At 37.0% G+C, this 14,840-nt stretch overlaps 1 protein-coding gene across 16 annotated transcripts in view; it reads right to left on the bottom strand.

The window, feature by feature from the left end:
- Positions 1-14,840, bottom strand: part of mast4 (microtubule associated serine/threonine kinase family member 4) — a 200,744-nt gene that overhangs the window by 20,985 nt on the left and 164,919 nt on the right. For 14 of the 16 annotated variants that reach the window (XM_089129959.1, XM_089129960.1, XM_089129945.1 and 11 more), the window contains 7 exons: positions 13,395-13,549; positions 11,305-11,380; positions 9,006-9,215; positions 8,753-8,854; positions 8,296-8,428; positions 3,220-3,287; positions 1,721-1,812 (listed from right to left, as the gene is read on the bottom strand). In XM_089129959.1, coding sequence (XP_088986085.1) covers positions 1,721-1,812; positions 3,220-3,287; positions 8,296-8,428; positions 8,753-8,854; positions 9,006-9,215; positions 11,305-11,380; positions 13,395-13,549 — 836 coding nt within the window. The remainder of the gene's footprint in view (positions 1-1,720; positions 1,813-3,219; positions 3,288-8,295; positions 8,429-8,752; positions 8,855-9,005; positions 9,216-11,304; positions 11,381-13,394; positions 13,550-14,840) is intronic. The other 2 variants (XM_089129947.1, XM_089129951.1) reach the window with 1 other exon arrangement.

The raw sequence follows: 14,840 nt of genomic DNA, 5'->3' as shown, positions 1-14,840 counted from the left end.
TATATATATATATATATATATATTTATTTAGAAACGTGTGGTTACACACTATACAAACAAGGTTTAAATTATATACACAGACATCCTACGAGGACAACAACAACTTTAGACGCATTTGTTGTTGAATTGGCTGACATCGACTGAAATGCCTATTTGCTCAAAAATCATAAAAATAAACGTACTGTTACTGGAGATGTCATTGGATCGCAAACAATAGACGGCTATCCACACTTGAGGATTAACTTTGAAGCAAGACCTGCTTTCAATTGACCCTCGTTCACAAAAGAGTCAGTAAGAAAATGATTCGCTCAAACATAAACTTATTTACAAAGGAAAGGCGCCTCTTAAACTTCCAAAATACAATACATCCACTATGTTTTCAGTGGCTCTGATGTCGGATATTTGTGAAAACTACTATGTATGTCATTATTACATCCCATTCCACAACAGAACAGAACACTTATAGGCCTAGACAATCCCGGCTGTCGTTGAAACAATGGAGGATGGTGTACAGATCACCGAGGGCAGGGTCTATGCTACAACCACACTGTCAATCAAACCCCTTGCTCAATTCTACGTCACAAAGCGCTGAATCTTAGAGCAGCTCATTCTGAGACCGTGCATATGATTTATTGAGATTGTAAAAAAAAAAAAAAAAAAAAAAACACTGGGTGGATTTTTATCATTCTAGGGTGGTTTTGCTCACGCCACTGCCAACACACATTTATGTTCAAACACCATGTAAAAGTGAATTTTCCATTATAGGTGCCCTTTAAAGAAAGGCTTTCTACAAAACAAAACTTAATTTAGTGGTCAAAATCATGTCTGACCCATCAAATCTTCAGATTTATTGCGCATCTTACTCATGCTGTTCAATTTTCATAATCAGCATAGATGTAAAAAAAAAAAAAAAACCATTATAATATTTTAACAAAAATGAAACTAAATGCGCTTATTTAATGGCTACTATACATATAGTGGGCCTACAGACTCTCTAAATATTGAAATTAACATTAACAATGTTGTAGTTTAGCGCAGTTTATTAACAGTTAGCTAATCTAATTAAGTGTTACCGATTTTTTATACACCGTTTCAGAGGTCTCGTGATTCAGTGTTGGACATGTCAGTTGTTTTAACTATGTATTAAAGTGAGAGATTGAAATGAGTTGTTTGCATATCGGACGTGTCATTAGTGGACGTCCAGCTTGTGTGATTATCTCGCAGTTTAGGACACCGCGCAAGATTTGCGTCAATACAGAAAACATTTAATCACTGGATAGTTTTTTTTGTTTATTAAAATGTGGTTTATGTCAGTTGAATGGGCATTCGGAACGCTTTTTAGAGAAGATATGCAACGTGTTTTTTTTTTTTTACCACAATTCACACACCGTGGTAATTCAGGAGAAAACTCCAAATGCTTCACATGAAACTGCGGTCTTCCGACCTGTTACTATTGTTTCAATTGATTTTGATTAATATGCGTGAGGGAGAGAGAGCAAAACATTCGCTGGGCTCTGTAGTCAGTGGAAAAACAAACAGGTTCTGAGAAGAGTCGCAAGTTGAAACCAACTTTGAACCAGCACCAGTTCCAAACCCGTTCATTTTTGGTGGAGAAGGGGTATGTGCTGTATGTACTGCAAACCATTTGTTTAAAATAGGATGTGAAACAAAATGTAGTATACAGTGCTAAACATTCACCTTATAATTCGCTGTCACTTACCCATAAGCCCCATTACTGATCAGTTTGATCATCTCAAAGTCGAGCTCACAGGGTTTGCGCCGGGACCGTAGTGCTGCACTCAAACTGTGGGACTGTGGGATATGTGTTATGTAGACTTTTGATAGCAAATGAATCAGAATTCTCAAACTGTAAAAATAGTTGTGTATTTCTTCCTTACATTTGATTTTATTCTGGAAAATGAGGTAACACTTTATTTTAGTGTCCTTGTTACACGTTATATGTAGTTACTGTAGTAATGACTATGAATTACATATACAGTATAATAAACAAGCAAACCAAACAAAAAACTAAACATAAATCCTAACCCTAACCTTACATGTAAGTACATGCAGTTAATTAAAGGATTAGTTCACTTTTGAAAAAAACTTTTGCTGATAATTTACTCACCCCCATGTCATCCAAGATGTCCATGTCTTTCTTTCCTCAGTCGAAAAGAAATTTAGGTTTTTGATGAAAACATTCCAGGATTTTTCTCCATATAATGGACTTCAATGGGAACCGGATGGTTCAGGTCCAAAAGATAGTGTTAATAACAGTTTCAGATGCAGCTTCAAATGTCTTTAAACGACACCAGACGATGAATAAGGGTCTTATCATGCGAAACGATCGGTTATTTCAAAGCTTATTCCAAAATGTAACTTTTCTAAGGACAAATGCTAGCCTTTCTCCATTCTGTGAGGCGCGTTTGCAACGTCACGTAGTACGTAATTACGTTCAAAAGGTCACGGGCGACGTAGCCAGAAGTACAGAGTCAGAGTGTTTACAAGTTGAACGCATAGGTTGAAAGTGAAAACTAACTCAAACGGCGTTTACAAAAAAGGAATTAAAAGGTAAAACAACGATGTCGGACGATTTTGATTCTGTACTTCCGGCTACGTCGCCCGTGACCTTTTGAACGTAATTACGTATTACGTGACGTTGCAAACGCGCCTCACGGAATGGAGAAAGGCTAGCATTTGTCCTTAGAAAAGTTACATTTTTGGAATAAGTTTTGAAATAACCGATCGTTTCGCATGATAAGACCCTTATTCATCGTCTGCTATCGTTTAAAGACATTTGAAGCTGCATCTGAAACTGTTATTAACACCATCTTTTGGACCTTGAACCATCCGGTTCCCATTGAAGTCCATTATATGGAGAAAAATCCTGGAATGTTTTCATCAAAAACCTAAATTTCGTTTCGACCGAGGAAAGAAAGACATGGACATCTTGGATGACATGGGGGTGAGTAAATTTTCAGCAAAAGTTTTTTCAAAAGTGAACTAATCCTTTAATATTACTCAGTACTTAAAATGTATAATTACACTGTAACAAAGACACCTTGAAGTGTAACCAGAAATTGAATTTCTTTTTTTCTCTTAAAGTATATCATAATTGGTTATCTGCTTTATATTCCATGAATTTCTTAATAACATTTATCATTACAGTAGTTCACTAGTTTGCTGTCTTGGGTAATGTTTTTAGATCAAAGCACTTACACTGACAGACTCGTCCGTCTCAGGGGTTTCTGCAATCCCACTGTCGTAGCTAGTTAACTGGGCAATTTCTGAAAGACAATGACAAATAATTAGATGCTGGACTAATTTTAAGCAGTGGTTCTCAACCTTTTTCACTCCAAGGCCCCCCTCCTCTCCAAATCGATATTACAAAAAGGTGTTTTAGGGGTCAATATATTATTATTAAATCATTGAACAAAATATTTTGACAGTAGAGAGCTGATTCAAGAAAGCTTTTTTCCCCATTATGTATATTTGTGAAACGGTCTTCTGTGCAGAATGTTTTTCCATTAGCAGGAACATTTCTGACCCTGAATGACTAAAAAAGAAAGTCAAAACCAGTCACTTTTTCCAAAAGAGTAACTTAGTAGAGCTGACTGCTGAGGTTTGTAAATGAGTTAAATGGTGTGGAAATCAACAATCAAATCTACACACATCATGAAACATTTAAGCTAAAAAACTGCCACTCTAAGCAAATCCCAGTGACGCAGTTCTCAGGAGTCTACAAAAGTAACCGATGAACAGCAGGAGGTAATGAACTGGAGGGTCGTTCAGCTGTCTCTAAATAGAACTAAGCCCACAAGAAAGCCCTAACAACAGCTGCCTATCTCCATTTCCAACCATCACACTAAATGATTTGGATGTTCTCAGAGGATTAGAAAGCCTTAGAGGGCTTTGTAACCAACACTGCTTTGGCAGAGTTGGCAAGACTGAGGCATTATGGTCTATGGGCATATTCTGTTCTCATTACCAATAATGATAGTCTTGAGTACAAATTGAGAGATTCGTGACAGAATGTTGTGTCCATAAAAGGCTTTCAGATAACATTACAAACTAACATTACAAGATATAAAACACAAAAGAAAGGATACAAATCATATTTTCTGCACGTAGGCTCCTGATTTTAAACATATAAAATGCATAGATACAGCACTTAAAGGACAAGTTCGGTATTTTACAATTAAAGCCCTGTTTTAAGATTGTTTCTGATGAAATAGAATGGTTAGGATTGTTTTTTAGACAAATGCTGCTGTCACGAGAATTTTCGGTTTCTGTGTTAGCACCCCCCCCCCCCACCCACCTTTATAATGGTAGCATAGGTGCACTGGAACAATCATTCATAAAAACGCATAAAACTTTAGTTTACAAAGACTTGAAACTCACTGAGTGGTCTGGGGTGTTCACTGATATGCTCACACAAAAATCGCCTCAAAAGATGCTTTCCAATAGGTGTTTTACCATTCGTTATAAAACTGTAGACATGGCGCTTTTCCACTGCATAGTACGGTACGGTTCGGCTCAGTACGGTTTGACTCTGCGCGGAACAGTTCGGCTCGCTTCGCGTTTCCACTGCGTGGTACGTTTTGAGTCGGTACGGATCGGTTCGGTTCGCTTAGCTCTGTTGCTTTTCCACTGCAGTAGTACCCCTTCAAAGTGTGTGGGACTGATCGTTATTTGCGCGCGTCTCTACTGCCATGACATCATCTTAAAAGCGCCACATTTTCAAACCCACAACACAGGAACAATGGAGACTATCGAGGGGATGGTGTTCCTGATTCTCGGTATGTGGTTGTTTTTAACTGCTAGACGGAAAAATGTGTTTAAAATGAGGCTGATGGCAGCAAAACAAAATACTGCTAAAAAAGTGTCTCGTGTCGCAAATCCAATGACGCTAGTAGTGACGCTGGTAGTGACGATTCTGTCTGACCAATCAGTGATCTACAGTGTTTCACGTCACATTTTAGTACCGGTACGGTACGCTTGGAACCTCAACAGACCAGGTACCATTTAAAGCGACCCGAAGCGAACCGTACTGTACCGTACCATGCAGTGGAAAAGCACCACAAGTGAGCCGTACCGAACCGAACCGTACTGTACCATGGAGTGGAAAAGCGCCAAAGTGAGCCGTACCGAACCGAACCGTACTATGCAGTGAAAAAGCGCCACTATTTTTCCGAACACCTCACAGCCGGACATTCTTCCGTTGAGAGCTTGAATAATAGACAATCCAGCCCAGTTGGTGGCGATAATACACCTTTGCCAAATGCAAGCAAACCACTTGTATACACGCGACCTACAGTATGCACGCGACTGCATAAACTACAGAAAGAATACAAACAAGGCCATTTCCGCTTCCAAGAGGCGGAGTAATAACGGACATCACAGAACATACAATACAAGTCAATGGAGTTGTACAAAAACTACGATAAAACCTGTTGGAACGCATCTTTTGCAGTGATTTTTGTGTGAGCATATCAGTGAACACCCCAGACCACTCGGTGAGTTTCACGTCTTTGTAAACTGTTATGCAGCAGCATCTGTCTAAAAAAACAATCCTAACCATTCTATTTAACCAGAAACGATCTTAAAACAGGGCTTTAATTGTAAAATACCGAACTTGTCCTTTAAGATTGTGACCTGTAAAAGTAAAACCTTTAAAGCCTTATGGTGTGACCTGGTGTGAAGTTCAGGGGCAAATAAATGTTAAACGAATGAGATCACAATAAACTGGTGTACAACAAATCAGTAGCCCTTTTGAGCATTTGTGCTGCAGGGCTCCAGACCAACTTTTTCACTGGTTGCACTGGTGCTACAAACTTTCTCAGTTGGTTGCACCAGCATATGATTTGGTTACTCTTTTTTTTTTTTTTGCTACATGCCATGGGATTAATCAATGCATGCAGATGAACAGTGGTCTTAATCCACATACCACAATTTTGTAAAAAGACTGACAGTGACACAAGACCTTATTTTAGCAAAATGGTTTTAATTAATGTGCTATATGCCATTGTGTATGAAATGTGCTATATAAATAAACTTGCCTTGCCTTGCCTAATAAAACTATCAAATCAAAATATTCTCAAAAAACTATTAAACAGTTAAAAGTAAAAAGATGACTGTGAAAAATAGTATTTAATTAAATTCATTTATGGTGAGATTACATTTTGACAAAAACTATGTGCTATCACTTTAATGCAGCGCTTACACCATAGCAGAAATAGACTCTGTGCGTAAACAATCTCTGCACGCACAGATCCTGGAACGGATGCAGCGTGAAAATACCATGTCAGGCAACACAAATATTGATCTTGACATTGTTAGCCTCTTTTCTTTTTTACATGTCGTACACTGTACATTTAACTGACACTTATTATGACTTAAAGGGTTAGTTCACCCAAAAATGAAAATTAAGTCATTAATTACTCACCCCCATGCTGTACCAACCCCATAAGACCTTCGTTCATCTTCGGAACACAAATGAAGATATTTTTGATTAAATTTGAGAGCTGGATAACTCCTCCATGGGCTTCCTAAGGGACTAGCACTTGATGGCCCATAAAGTCATTAAAGAAAATGTTTAAATATTCCATGTGCCTACAGCGGCTCAATTATAAGTTTATCAAACGACGAGAATACTTTTTGTGTGAAAAAAAAAACATAAATAACGACTTTATTCGACTCCATTCCATTACTTCCTTATGGGCCTTGAGACGAGAATTGAAGAGATTTCCAGAACGCATGCGCGAGAGCTGAGAGGAGGACGTTCTTCTTCGATTACTTCTTGTTACCGGCTGCTCACCGCTTAGGAGTATTACCGCCACCTACCGTATAAGATGATGATCCATATATAAGGCGCTCCGGATTGTAAGGCGCACAGCACTGTCGTATTTGAGAAGATTAAAGGCTTTTAAGTGCGCCTTATAGTGCGGAAAATACGGTAATTGAAATGCGTATGTACAGCGCGCGTCTTCCTCTGCTTGTAAACAGAAAGTTTTGCGCTTCCAGCTATATCAGCACGTCATCTTATACTGTAGGGGGCGGTAATACTCCTAAGCGGTGAGCAGCCGGTAACAAGAAGTAGTCGAAGAAGAACGTCCTCGTCTCAGTTCTCGCGCATGCGTTCTGGAAATCTCTTCAATTCTCGTCTCAAGGCCCATAAGGAAGTAATGGAATAGTGGAATAAAGTCGTTATTTATGTTTTTTTTTCGCACAAAAAGTATTCTCGTCACTTGATAAACTTATAGTTGAGCCGCTGTAGGCACATGGAATATTTAAACATTTTCTTTAATGACTTTATGGGCCGTCAAGTGCTAGTCCCTTAGGAAGTCTATGGAGGAGTGATCCAGCTCTCAAATTTAATCAAAAATATCTTCATTTGTGTTCCGAAGATGAACGAAGGTCTTACGGGGTTGGTACAGCATGGGGGTGAGTAATTAATGACTTAATTTTCATTTTTGGGTGAACTAACCCTTTAATTTCTAATTGGTGCGTTTATACAATGGCATTCTGTTGCACGAACATGCACTTGCACAAATGCGACCACATACAATTTTAACTCGCACATTCTTCAAAAATGGTCGCAGTCTGGAACCATGTGCTGCAGTGTAAATTGTAATATAACATCAAAGTAGTAGAAAATGTGTGCACAATTGTTATTTGTCCAAAAGTAAGTATTTATAAAGTGTATTTATACTGATAGACTTTTAATGATTTATTTTACAACACCAGACCATTAAAAAGCAGAATGCAGGTCTCAATCCAATTGAGAATTTACTAGAGGACCTGAAAATGATTTCCATAACTAACAAAATGCATATATCAAATGCAAATTAGAAGGGGTGAATATATATATGCAAAATATTATTTTGTATTTAATAATTAATAAATTGACTGATTTTGTTTCATTTTGTCATGACAGAATACTGTTTGTTGATCAGTTAAAAAAAAAAGCCAAATTAAATCATCTGTGGTCCAATGTTGTTAAACAATAAAACATGAAAACTATAAACAGACAGAGTGAACATCTTATCTTATTAAAAGTTTTAAAGCAAACAGGAAAATTCAGGAACTAATTCTTAATTGGAAACATTCAGCCAGATGAAAAACTTTATTTCCTGATGGACTTTGCGTTTGGAAATTGTGTTTATAGTAATCAGCCAATTAAATTGAAACTGCCCATTCTTGGCATTTTTATGTGCAATATGCCCCCAAACAGTTTGTGAACTGCCCATTGATGCACCCAGACAACTGGAAAGCCATGAATTGAGGTCCTCTTACCCTCAAGTGGGTCCCTTGTCAGACCAAGTTGGCTGATAATGTATCGTGGGATATCGGTCTTGATGCCTTGGCCCTCTTTAGCATGACCCTCTGCAGCCTCCAGGAGATGATAGAACTCTTCAGGGTCAAACTCCTATAAGACAGAAAGTATTTATCTTTAACACAGGACTTTGAACAGACTGTACAACTAGATTCTCCATGAGATGATGGAACTATTCAGGGTCAAACTCCTACAAGACAGAAAGTATTTATCTTTAAAACACGACTTTGAACAGACTGTACAAATAGATTCTCACTTCTTAAATAAAATATATCAAGTTGTAAGAAATGTTTGGTAAATATCTGATGTGTACAAATGTACTAAAGTAACAGTATTCTGAAGCACATCACAGCAGAAGTCACAAGGCTGATTGAGCCAGACCATATCATTGTTGAGCAACTCTTGTAGACCACCTACCAGACATTCAAGGAGTCGCGCAGGCCTGGCAATGACGATGAGAATCTTCTTTACCAGCTCCTTGATGAAGGTCACCTCTGCACTCTCTGATCGCTCAGTCGACTGCATTACAATAACAGAGCACATCACAAGTGGTCATCAATATGTGTGCATCATTGAACGCATTGATCAGAAACACATTCTAAATGGAAGAATACACAGGGGGAAAAGTATTTTAAATGAAGAAAACAATGTCTCTGATGCCATAATTTACCTCCTGAAAGAGCCTTTCCAGTTTATCTGTGAGCTCACAGAAGTATCGTGAGGTAATGAGACCAAGACGGGATTTTTCAAGGCAGTCTCTGGCCAGCTCAATGATCTGGTGGTGAGCGAAGCTGAGGACGCCATCAGCCAGAGGTAAGACGTTTTCAGGGGAGTTGCTGTGGATGATCTCCTTGATGCGCTCCTCCATCTGAGCTGTGGCCTGAAGGGTGGAGAATACAAACCAACAATGAATTTCCAAATAAAGATACAATTACTTGGCACAGAAGATAATTGACCTGTGGCTAAGCCATGCCCTCAAACGCGATGAGCCATTCAATAACCCAATACACTCGGACATTCTCTGCTTCCACGTCCATTGGAATGCATTGCAGTTAGTCAGTGGTCAAATGTGTTCCTGAGAGGCTGGGCGACGGTGTGTATTTTTTTACCCTTTCCCAAGCCAGATCTCAACCGAGATAAGTGTCTGCTCTGGATTAAGTTATGCGATTAAGTTATAGTGCGACCACAACACCAAATAAACGTGGATAAATAAAACAAGAATGTCTACATCTGTTCTAAGTTAAAGGGTACATATCATGCTTTTAAATCATTCATTTTTACATATAAATCATACCGTTGTGGTCTATATAAAGCATAACTGCAATGCTTGGGTCTGAATTCCTCATTATTATAGCTCCACAAGCCCCTTTTCTACCCCTTTTCTGATGTGCGTCTTTGAGCGACCCGTTTTAAAGCGGCCCCTTTAAATAAAAAGGAGATGCGTCATACCCCGCCCGCTCTCCAGGTCGATGAGTTCACGGTCAGTTCAACTCCCCACGTTCGGCCATTATTGTAGTTTGATTAGAGATATACGATTATATACGATACGTTCAAAGAACATTTTTATTCACACGTTAATAAAATGTCAACAACAGACGACTTGTCCATCAAGCCTTACATATTCGAGCCAGAGCGAGCGAGTTGATAAAGACGACGACGAACCTGCAGAACAACCTTCATATGGATGTATTGGTATGGGAGTAAACTGTTTTGTGTTATTAGTGAAAGTCGACTATTTCTCTTGTTAAAACAAGCACACTGACAAGATAAATGACTACGGTCTAATCTTACCACAAACAATCTGTATTGATAATATGATACGTTTAGAAAAGCATTAGAAAAGCAGCTAAATGACCATTGATGAAACTCAAGAACAATAATACTGCAGACGTGTAACGTTACTTCAAAACAAAAACAAAGAAAGACAAAGGTACTGCTAAACCATGACCACCATGTGTTTTAAGAAAGTAAAGTACTTTATTTTTATTAACGATATTTACAGCTTATCGAAATGCTCTGTTCGTCGTCTCCAAAGATAGAAGGAATTTACCTCTCATTCAGACGAAGTCAATCGGCAAACCCTTCTGTATAACGTTACTGGCGGAGGTTGTTGAAGTGGGAATCCTTGAAGTGCTTCAGGTCACTACATCCAAAAACCGGACATTTTGACTTGCCCTCTCGTAACTTCTGCATCATTGAGCTCGAACTACAAAATCGGAGCGAGAAATAATAATGGCGGATTGCTCGAAGTTTTGGACCGGTAGTCAATGTCCTTATTTGGCAGTTCCGCTGCAAATACGGTGACGTTGTAGGTCAAAAAACGTCATAGAAAACAGAAAAATCTGAACAGGTTGAAAAATATGGCCAAAACAGAATATAAAGATATAAACGAAGCACCTGAAGAGAATAATTTCATCTTTTCTGTACTTATAAACACTGCAAATATACAACAAAATGCATTTTAGGGCTAAAAAAGTGGATTTTGCATGATATGTCACCTTTAAGTCAACAACGTATTTGAACATTATCTTTAAAATCTCTAACGTAATTAGGCTCACGTTAGACTAACATTAGAAAACGTTAACGTTAGCTTCTAGCTGCGTTGCACACTATGCCACTTAACGTATCTATAAATAACCGAGACAAGAAATGTTAACAATGTTGTGCTGAATGATTTGTGATATGTGGTTTATCACTCTTGCACTTTGACCTGTACATTTTTGCCTGGAGCTGAAGCTTTTCATCGACCTTCTCAACAATAAAATTATTAATATAACCCTCCAATGCATAGTTAAGGGCCTTTAGGTGACTTCGAGATGATATATAATCTTTTTGTCTCCAAAAATCACCAATTCCCTCTTGTGAATGCCATAGTGCCATAGCGCCTGTCTCCGAATGTTGTTTGTCTGAGTGAGTGGAGGGGGCGTGGCTTAGCCATAGGTCAATTGGTGAAAGTAGGTTACACTTACCTTGGGAAATCTTTCTTTGTACACATGATTCATCATGATAATCTCATGGTCACAGCATGATGGGGATCTTCCAGGACTTTCAATGTAATTGAAGAAATATTGAAGAAAGATTTTTCAATAAACTGTCATGTCAAAACTATTTACGAAAACCGCAATATTAATATGGTAAGAAACAGATGGGCTGTGTCGCAGTTTGCAAACATCCGTATACTTTTAGGGGCGGTTTCCCGGACAGAGATTAAGCCTAGTCCTAGAATAAAACGGCCCTTTAAACCTGATTAACAGAAATCTGCTTTCTATGTCATGGCTTTAAATAGTCCTAAATTTAATTTAGTCTAGAGTTTAATAAACCGATTTCCTGGAGGAAGACTACAGTTACTCCAGGACTAAATTGAGTCTTAAATTAAACCTACCAGGAGGCAGGTTTAACTTCAGATTAACTTTGTGTTTCAAAGAAGACACCTGCATTACTTGGATACACACATACACACACATTCAGTACATATATTAATATATCATTTAATTATGTTTTAATTGTGTCGGGTTTCTTGTTAAAATGTGATTAGTTCATCTTAAACTAACTTGAAATGGTCACTTAACTTTGACTTCACTTGTTTTAATTTTGAAATATGTTTCAATCTAGTAACCTATACATGACATTCACTTCCCATCATGCTTTGCACAGGGCTGAAATGTAAATTTTGAAATAAAGGGATATTTTATGCAATTTTTTATTTTATTAAGACGAGAAAACAGAGAGAATGTTTAATGTTCTATTATTATGTTGTTATTTAAACGTTTATGTTATGTTAGTATTTTTGGGGGTTACCGTTTTGGTGAAGTGTTCATTTTCATTTCATTTCATTTCTTTATTGTCATTGTTATAAATAACAACGAAATAACATCAAAGAGTCCTACAGTATAAGTGCACTAAAAAGTATACAAAAGTGCAATCCATTTGCAGTGTTGAGCCTTGGATTGAGGACCTGCTACAAAAAGTCAAGTTGTATAATTAATAAAGCAACTCCTAGGTACTACTCTAGTTGAAAGTATTGCTTCTAGACTGTCAAAACTGAACCCCACATGTGTAAAGTAATGTTTTAGTAAGTTTGTTATGTAAATCACAGGAATAAACAAGAAGCATTAATTAAAGCATATGAGTTGTTTGAATAATTCATTTCAAATGAAAACCATTCATTGTTAAAGAACATCATTGATTCTAGTTGTACATTGTTGATTTTACATGTATATGTATTTTGTTATATATATATATATATATATATATACACACACAAACAAATTTCCGACATTTCTTCTCTTTTATTCCATAGCTGGTGTGTGCAGATTATTTAGCTTGCATAAAAATAATTTTCTCTTGTTAGTTTATGTTTTTTGATTGCAATCTTTTTTCTGATGCCATTGTTTTCCTTGGATTTTCTTCTCAGTTCCATGCAATTTTAAGATTTTCTTGGTTCATTCCATGTTTTATAAGCAACCTCTGTCATGCTAATTCAGATTAGCACAGTTGATTTTAATTTAATCTGATTTATTTTAGTTCAGGACTCCATAGTCCAAGTGTAACTAATCTGTACTTAATCTGTGTAACAAAAAAACATTTTTAAGACACGATTAACTATTCTAGATTAAGGCCTACTCCAGGCTTAATTTAAACCCTGTCCGGGAAACCGCCCCTTAGTGCATAGTAGTATATGTGTGAGGATTACAATACTTCATTAAGTAAATACTTTGACATATTACAACATCTTCATACCAACATAAAGCCCTTCATAAGACAGCACTGCTTCAAGTCATGTTTCTGTCAAGGTTTATTTAGTAAAAATTACCAGCTGATTGTAAATTATTTCATACTTAACTTTATAGGTTTTACAATTAAGCTCTAAAAGTTAAAGAAGAACAGTAACACACTCTTTAGCAGAGAGAGCATATACCATCTTTGGCGTACTACTTTCAATACCTTTCAGAAGAAGTAATTGATGTATACTATATAGGGCAGAAGGTATGTGAATTAAGATCAGAAAAAAAGACAGATCACAGATCAGTGTAAAAGACAAAATCTAAGCCTCCCTTACCTGAGACTGCGTGAGCGTGGTCGCATAGGTGTGACTCTTCTGTGGTCGTCTCCAACAATGCTCTCTGTGTAGAAATGCTTGGACAGGAAATGGAGCTCATCTGGTGTGGGCTGGAAAGGCAGCTGATGGAGCTTCTCCTGTGATGAACAGGACGACTGGAAATGAAACGAAAATACATTGAAAAAGAAAAGAAAAAAAAGAGAAATGAAAAGAAAACAAAATAAGAAAGAAAAGATGCCCACTGATGTGTTACATTACACATCATTAGGTGGATAATTTAGATGGAAAAAAATTAAAACGCAGCAATGAATTTTACTATTTTCCTGTTTCTTCATGATGATGCAATCTAAAAAAAAAAAAGTTGTGGAGTGGAGACCTCAGTCAACACGCAAGTATTTAAGTGAGGTACTCATATAAAAAAAAAAAAAAAAACATGATTAACCAACCCATAAAGCAAATGCCGTCTTTTACTCAACTTCATTTAATTCCATATTTGTGAAAATCCCAATACCATCCATTTTTGGATGAACTACACCCTCCATGTAAACATGAGAATCTTAAATTTAATCCAGAATTATGACACAAGCTCAACTGCCACTGGCAAATCACTGTCGTGCCGCACCCAATTCACACTCACAATTTAACAAAAGACTGGGGATTTAGTTTATTGATAAAATTGCACAAAAATAAAATCTCTTTCATTCTGCAATGTAAAAAAAAAGTAGCACTCAACCACTAGTACAGCTGCAAATGCAAATTCTGTATTATATTATATAAGCATATGTACAGGCCCAGAAGATTCGGGAGAACTCCTGGTGGGCCACTGATAAACTGGGCCGGCAGCAGTACCACTTCGTCATAGAGACACTTTCACATGGGATGTGGAAAGTACAAGTATCTAGGTCATTTTCAATGAAAGACACATAGAAAGCTCCAAAATTGTGGTAGATCTAGTAGCGGTGAAGCAACAGTGTGCATATCTAAATTTAAATAAAAAAAATAAAAATAAATATCTAAAATATCTAAAAAAAAAAAAAAAAATAGGCTATAATAATACTAACTTAAATTGTACTCAACATTGAAATCACTTAAAAATCAAATTTACAGTACCGTTCAAAAGTTTCTTAAGTCTTTTATGCTCACCAAGGCTGCACTATTTATTTTGATTCGTATTGAGAAATTTTATTACAATTTAAAATAACTGTTTTCTATTTCATTCTATTTTTAAAATATAATTTATTCTTCTGATGGCAAAGTTGAATTTTCAACATCCATTACTTCAATCTTCAGTGTCACAAGATCCTTCTGAAATCATTGGAATATGCTGATTGGTGCAACAAACATTTCTTACTTTCATTACTGAAAATGGCTGTGCTGCTTTATATTTTTGTGGGAATCATTTTTTCATGATTTTTTAAATACATGTACTTAGTATAAAGGGGACAT

The sequence above is a fragment of the Pimephales promelas genome, chromosome 4 (assembly GCF_988280905.1).
Source record: "Pimephales promelas chromosome 4, fPimPro1.hap1.1, whole genome shotgun sequence".
In the NCBI taxonomy this organism is placed as follows: Eukaryota; Metazoa; Chordata; class Actinopteri; order Cypriniformes; family Leuciscidae; genus Pimephales; species Pimephales promelas.
Note: the sequence above shows the minus strand (reverse complement) of the source record. Positions and strands in the feature narration are given on the sequence as shown.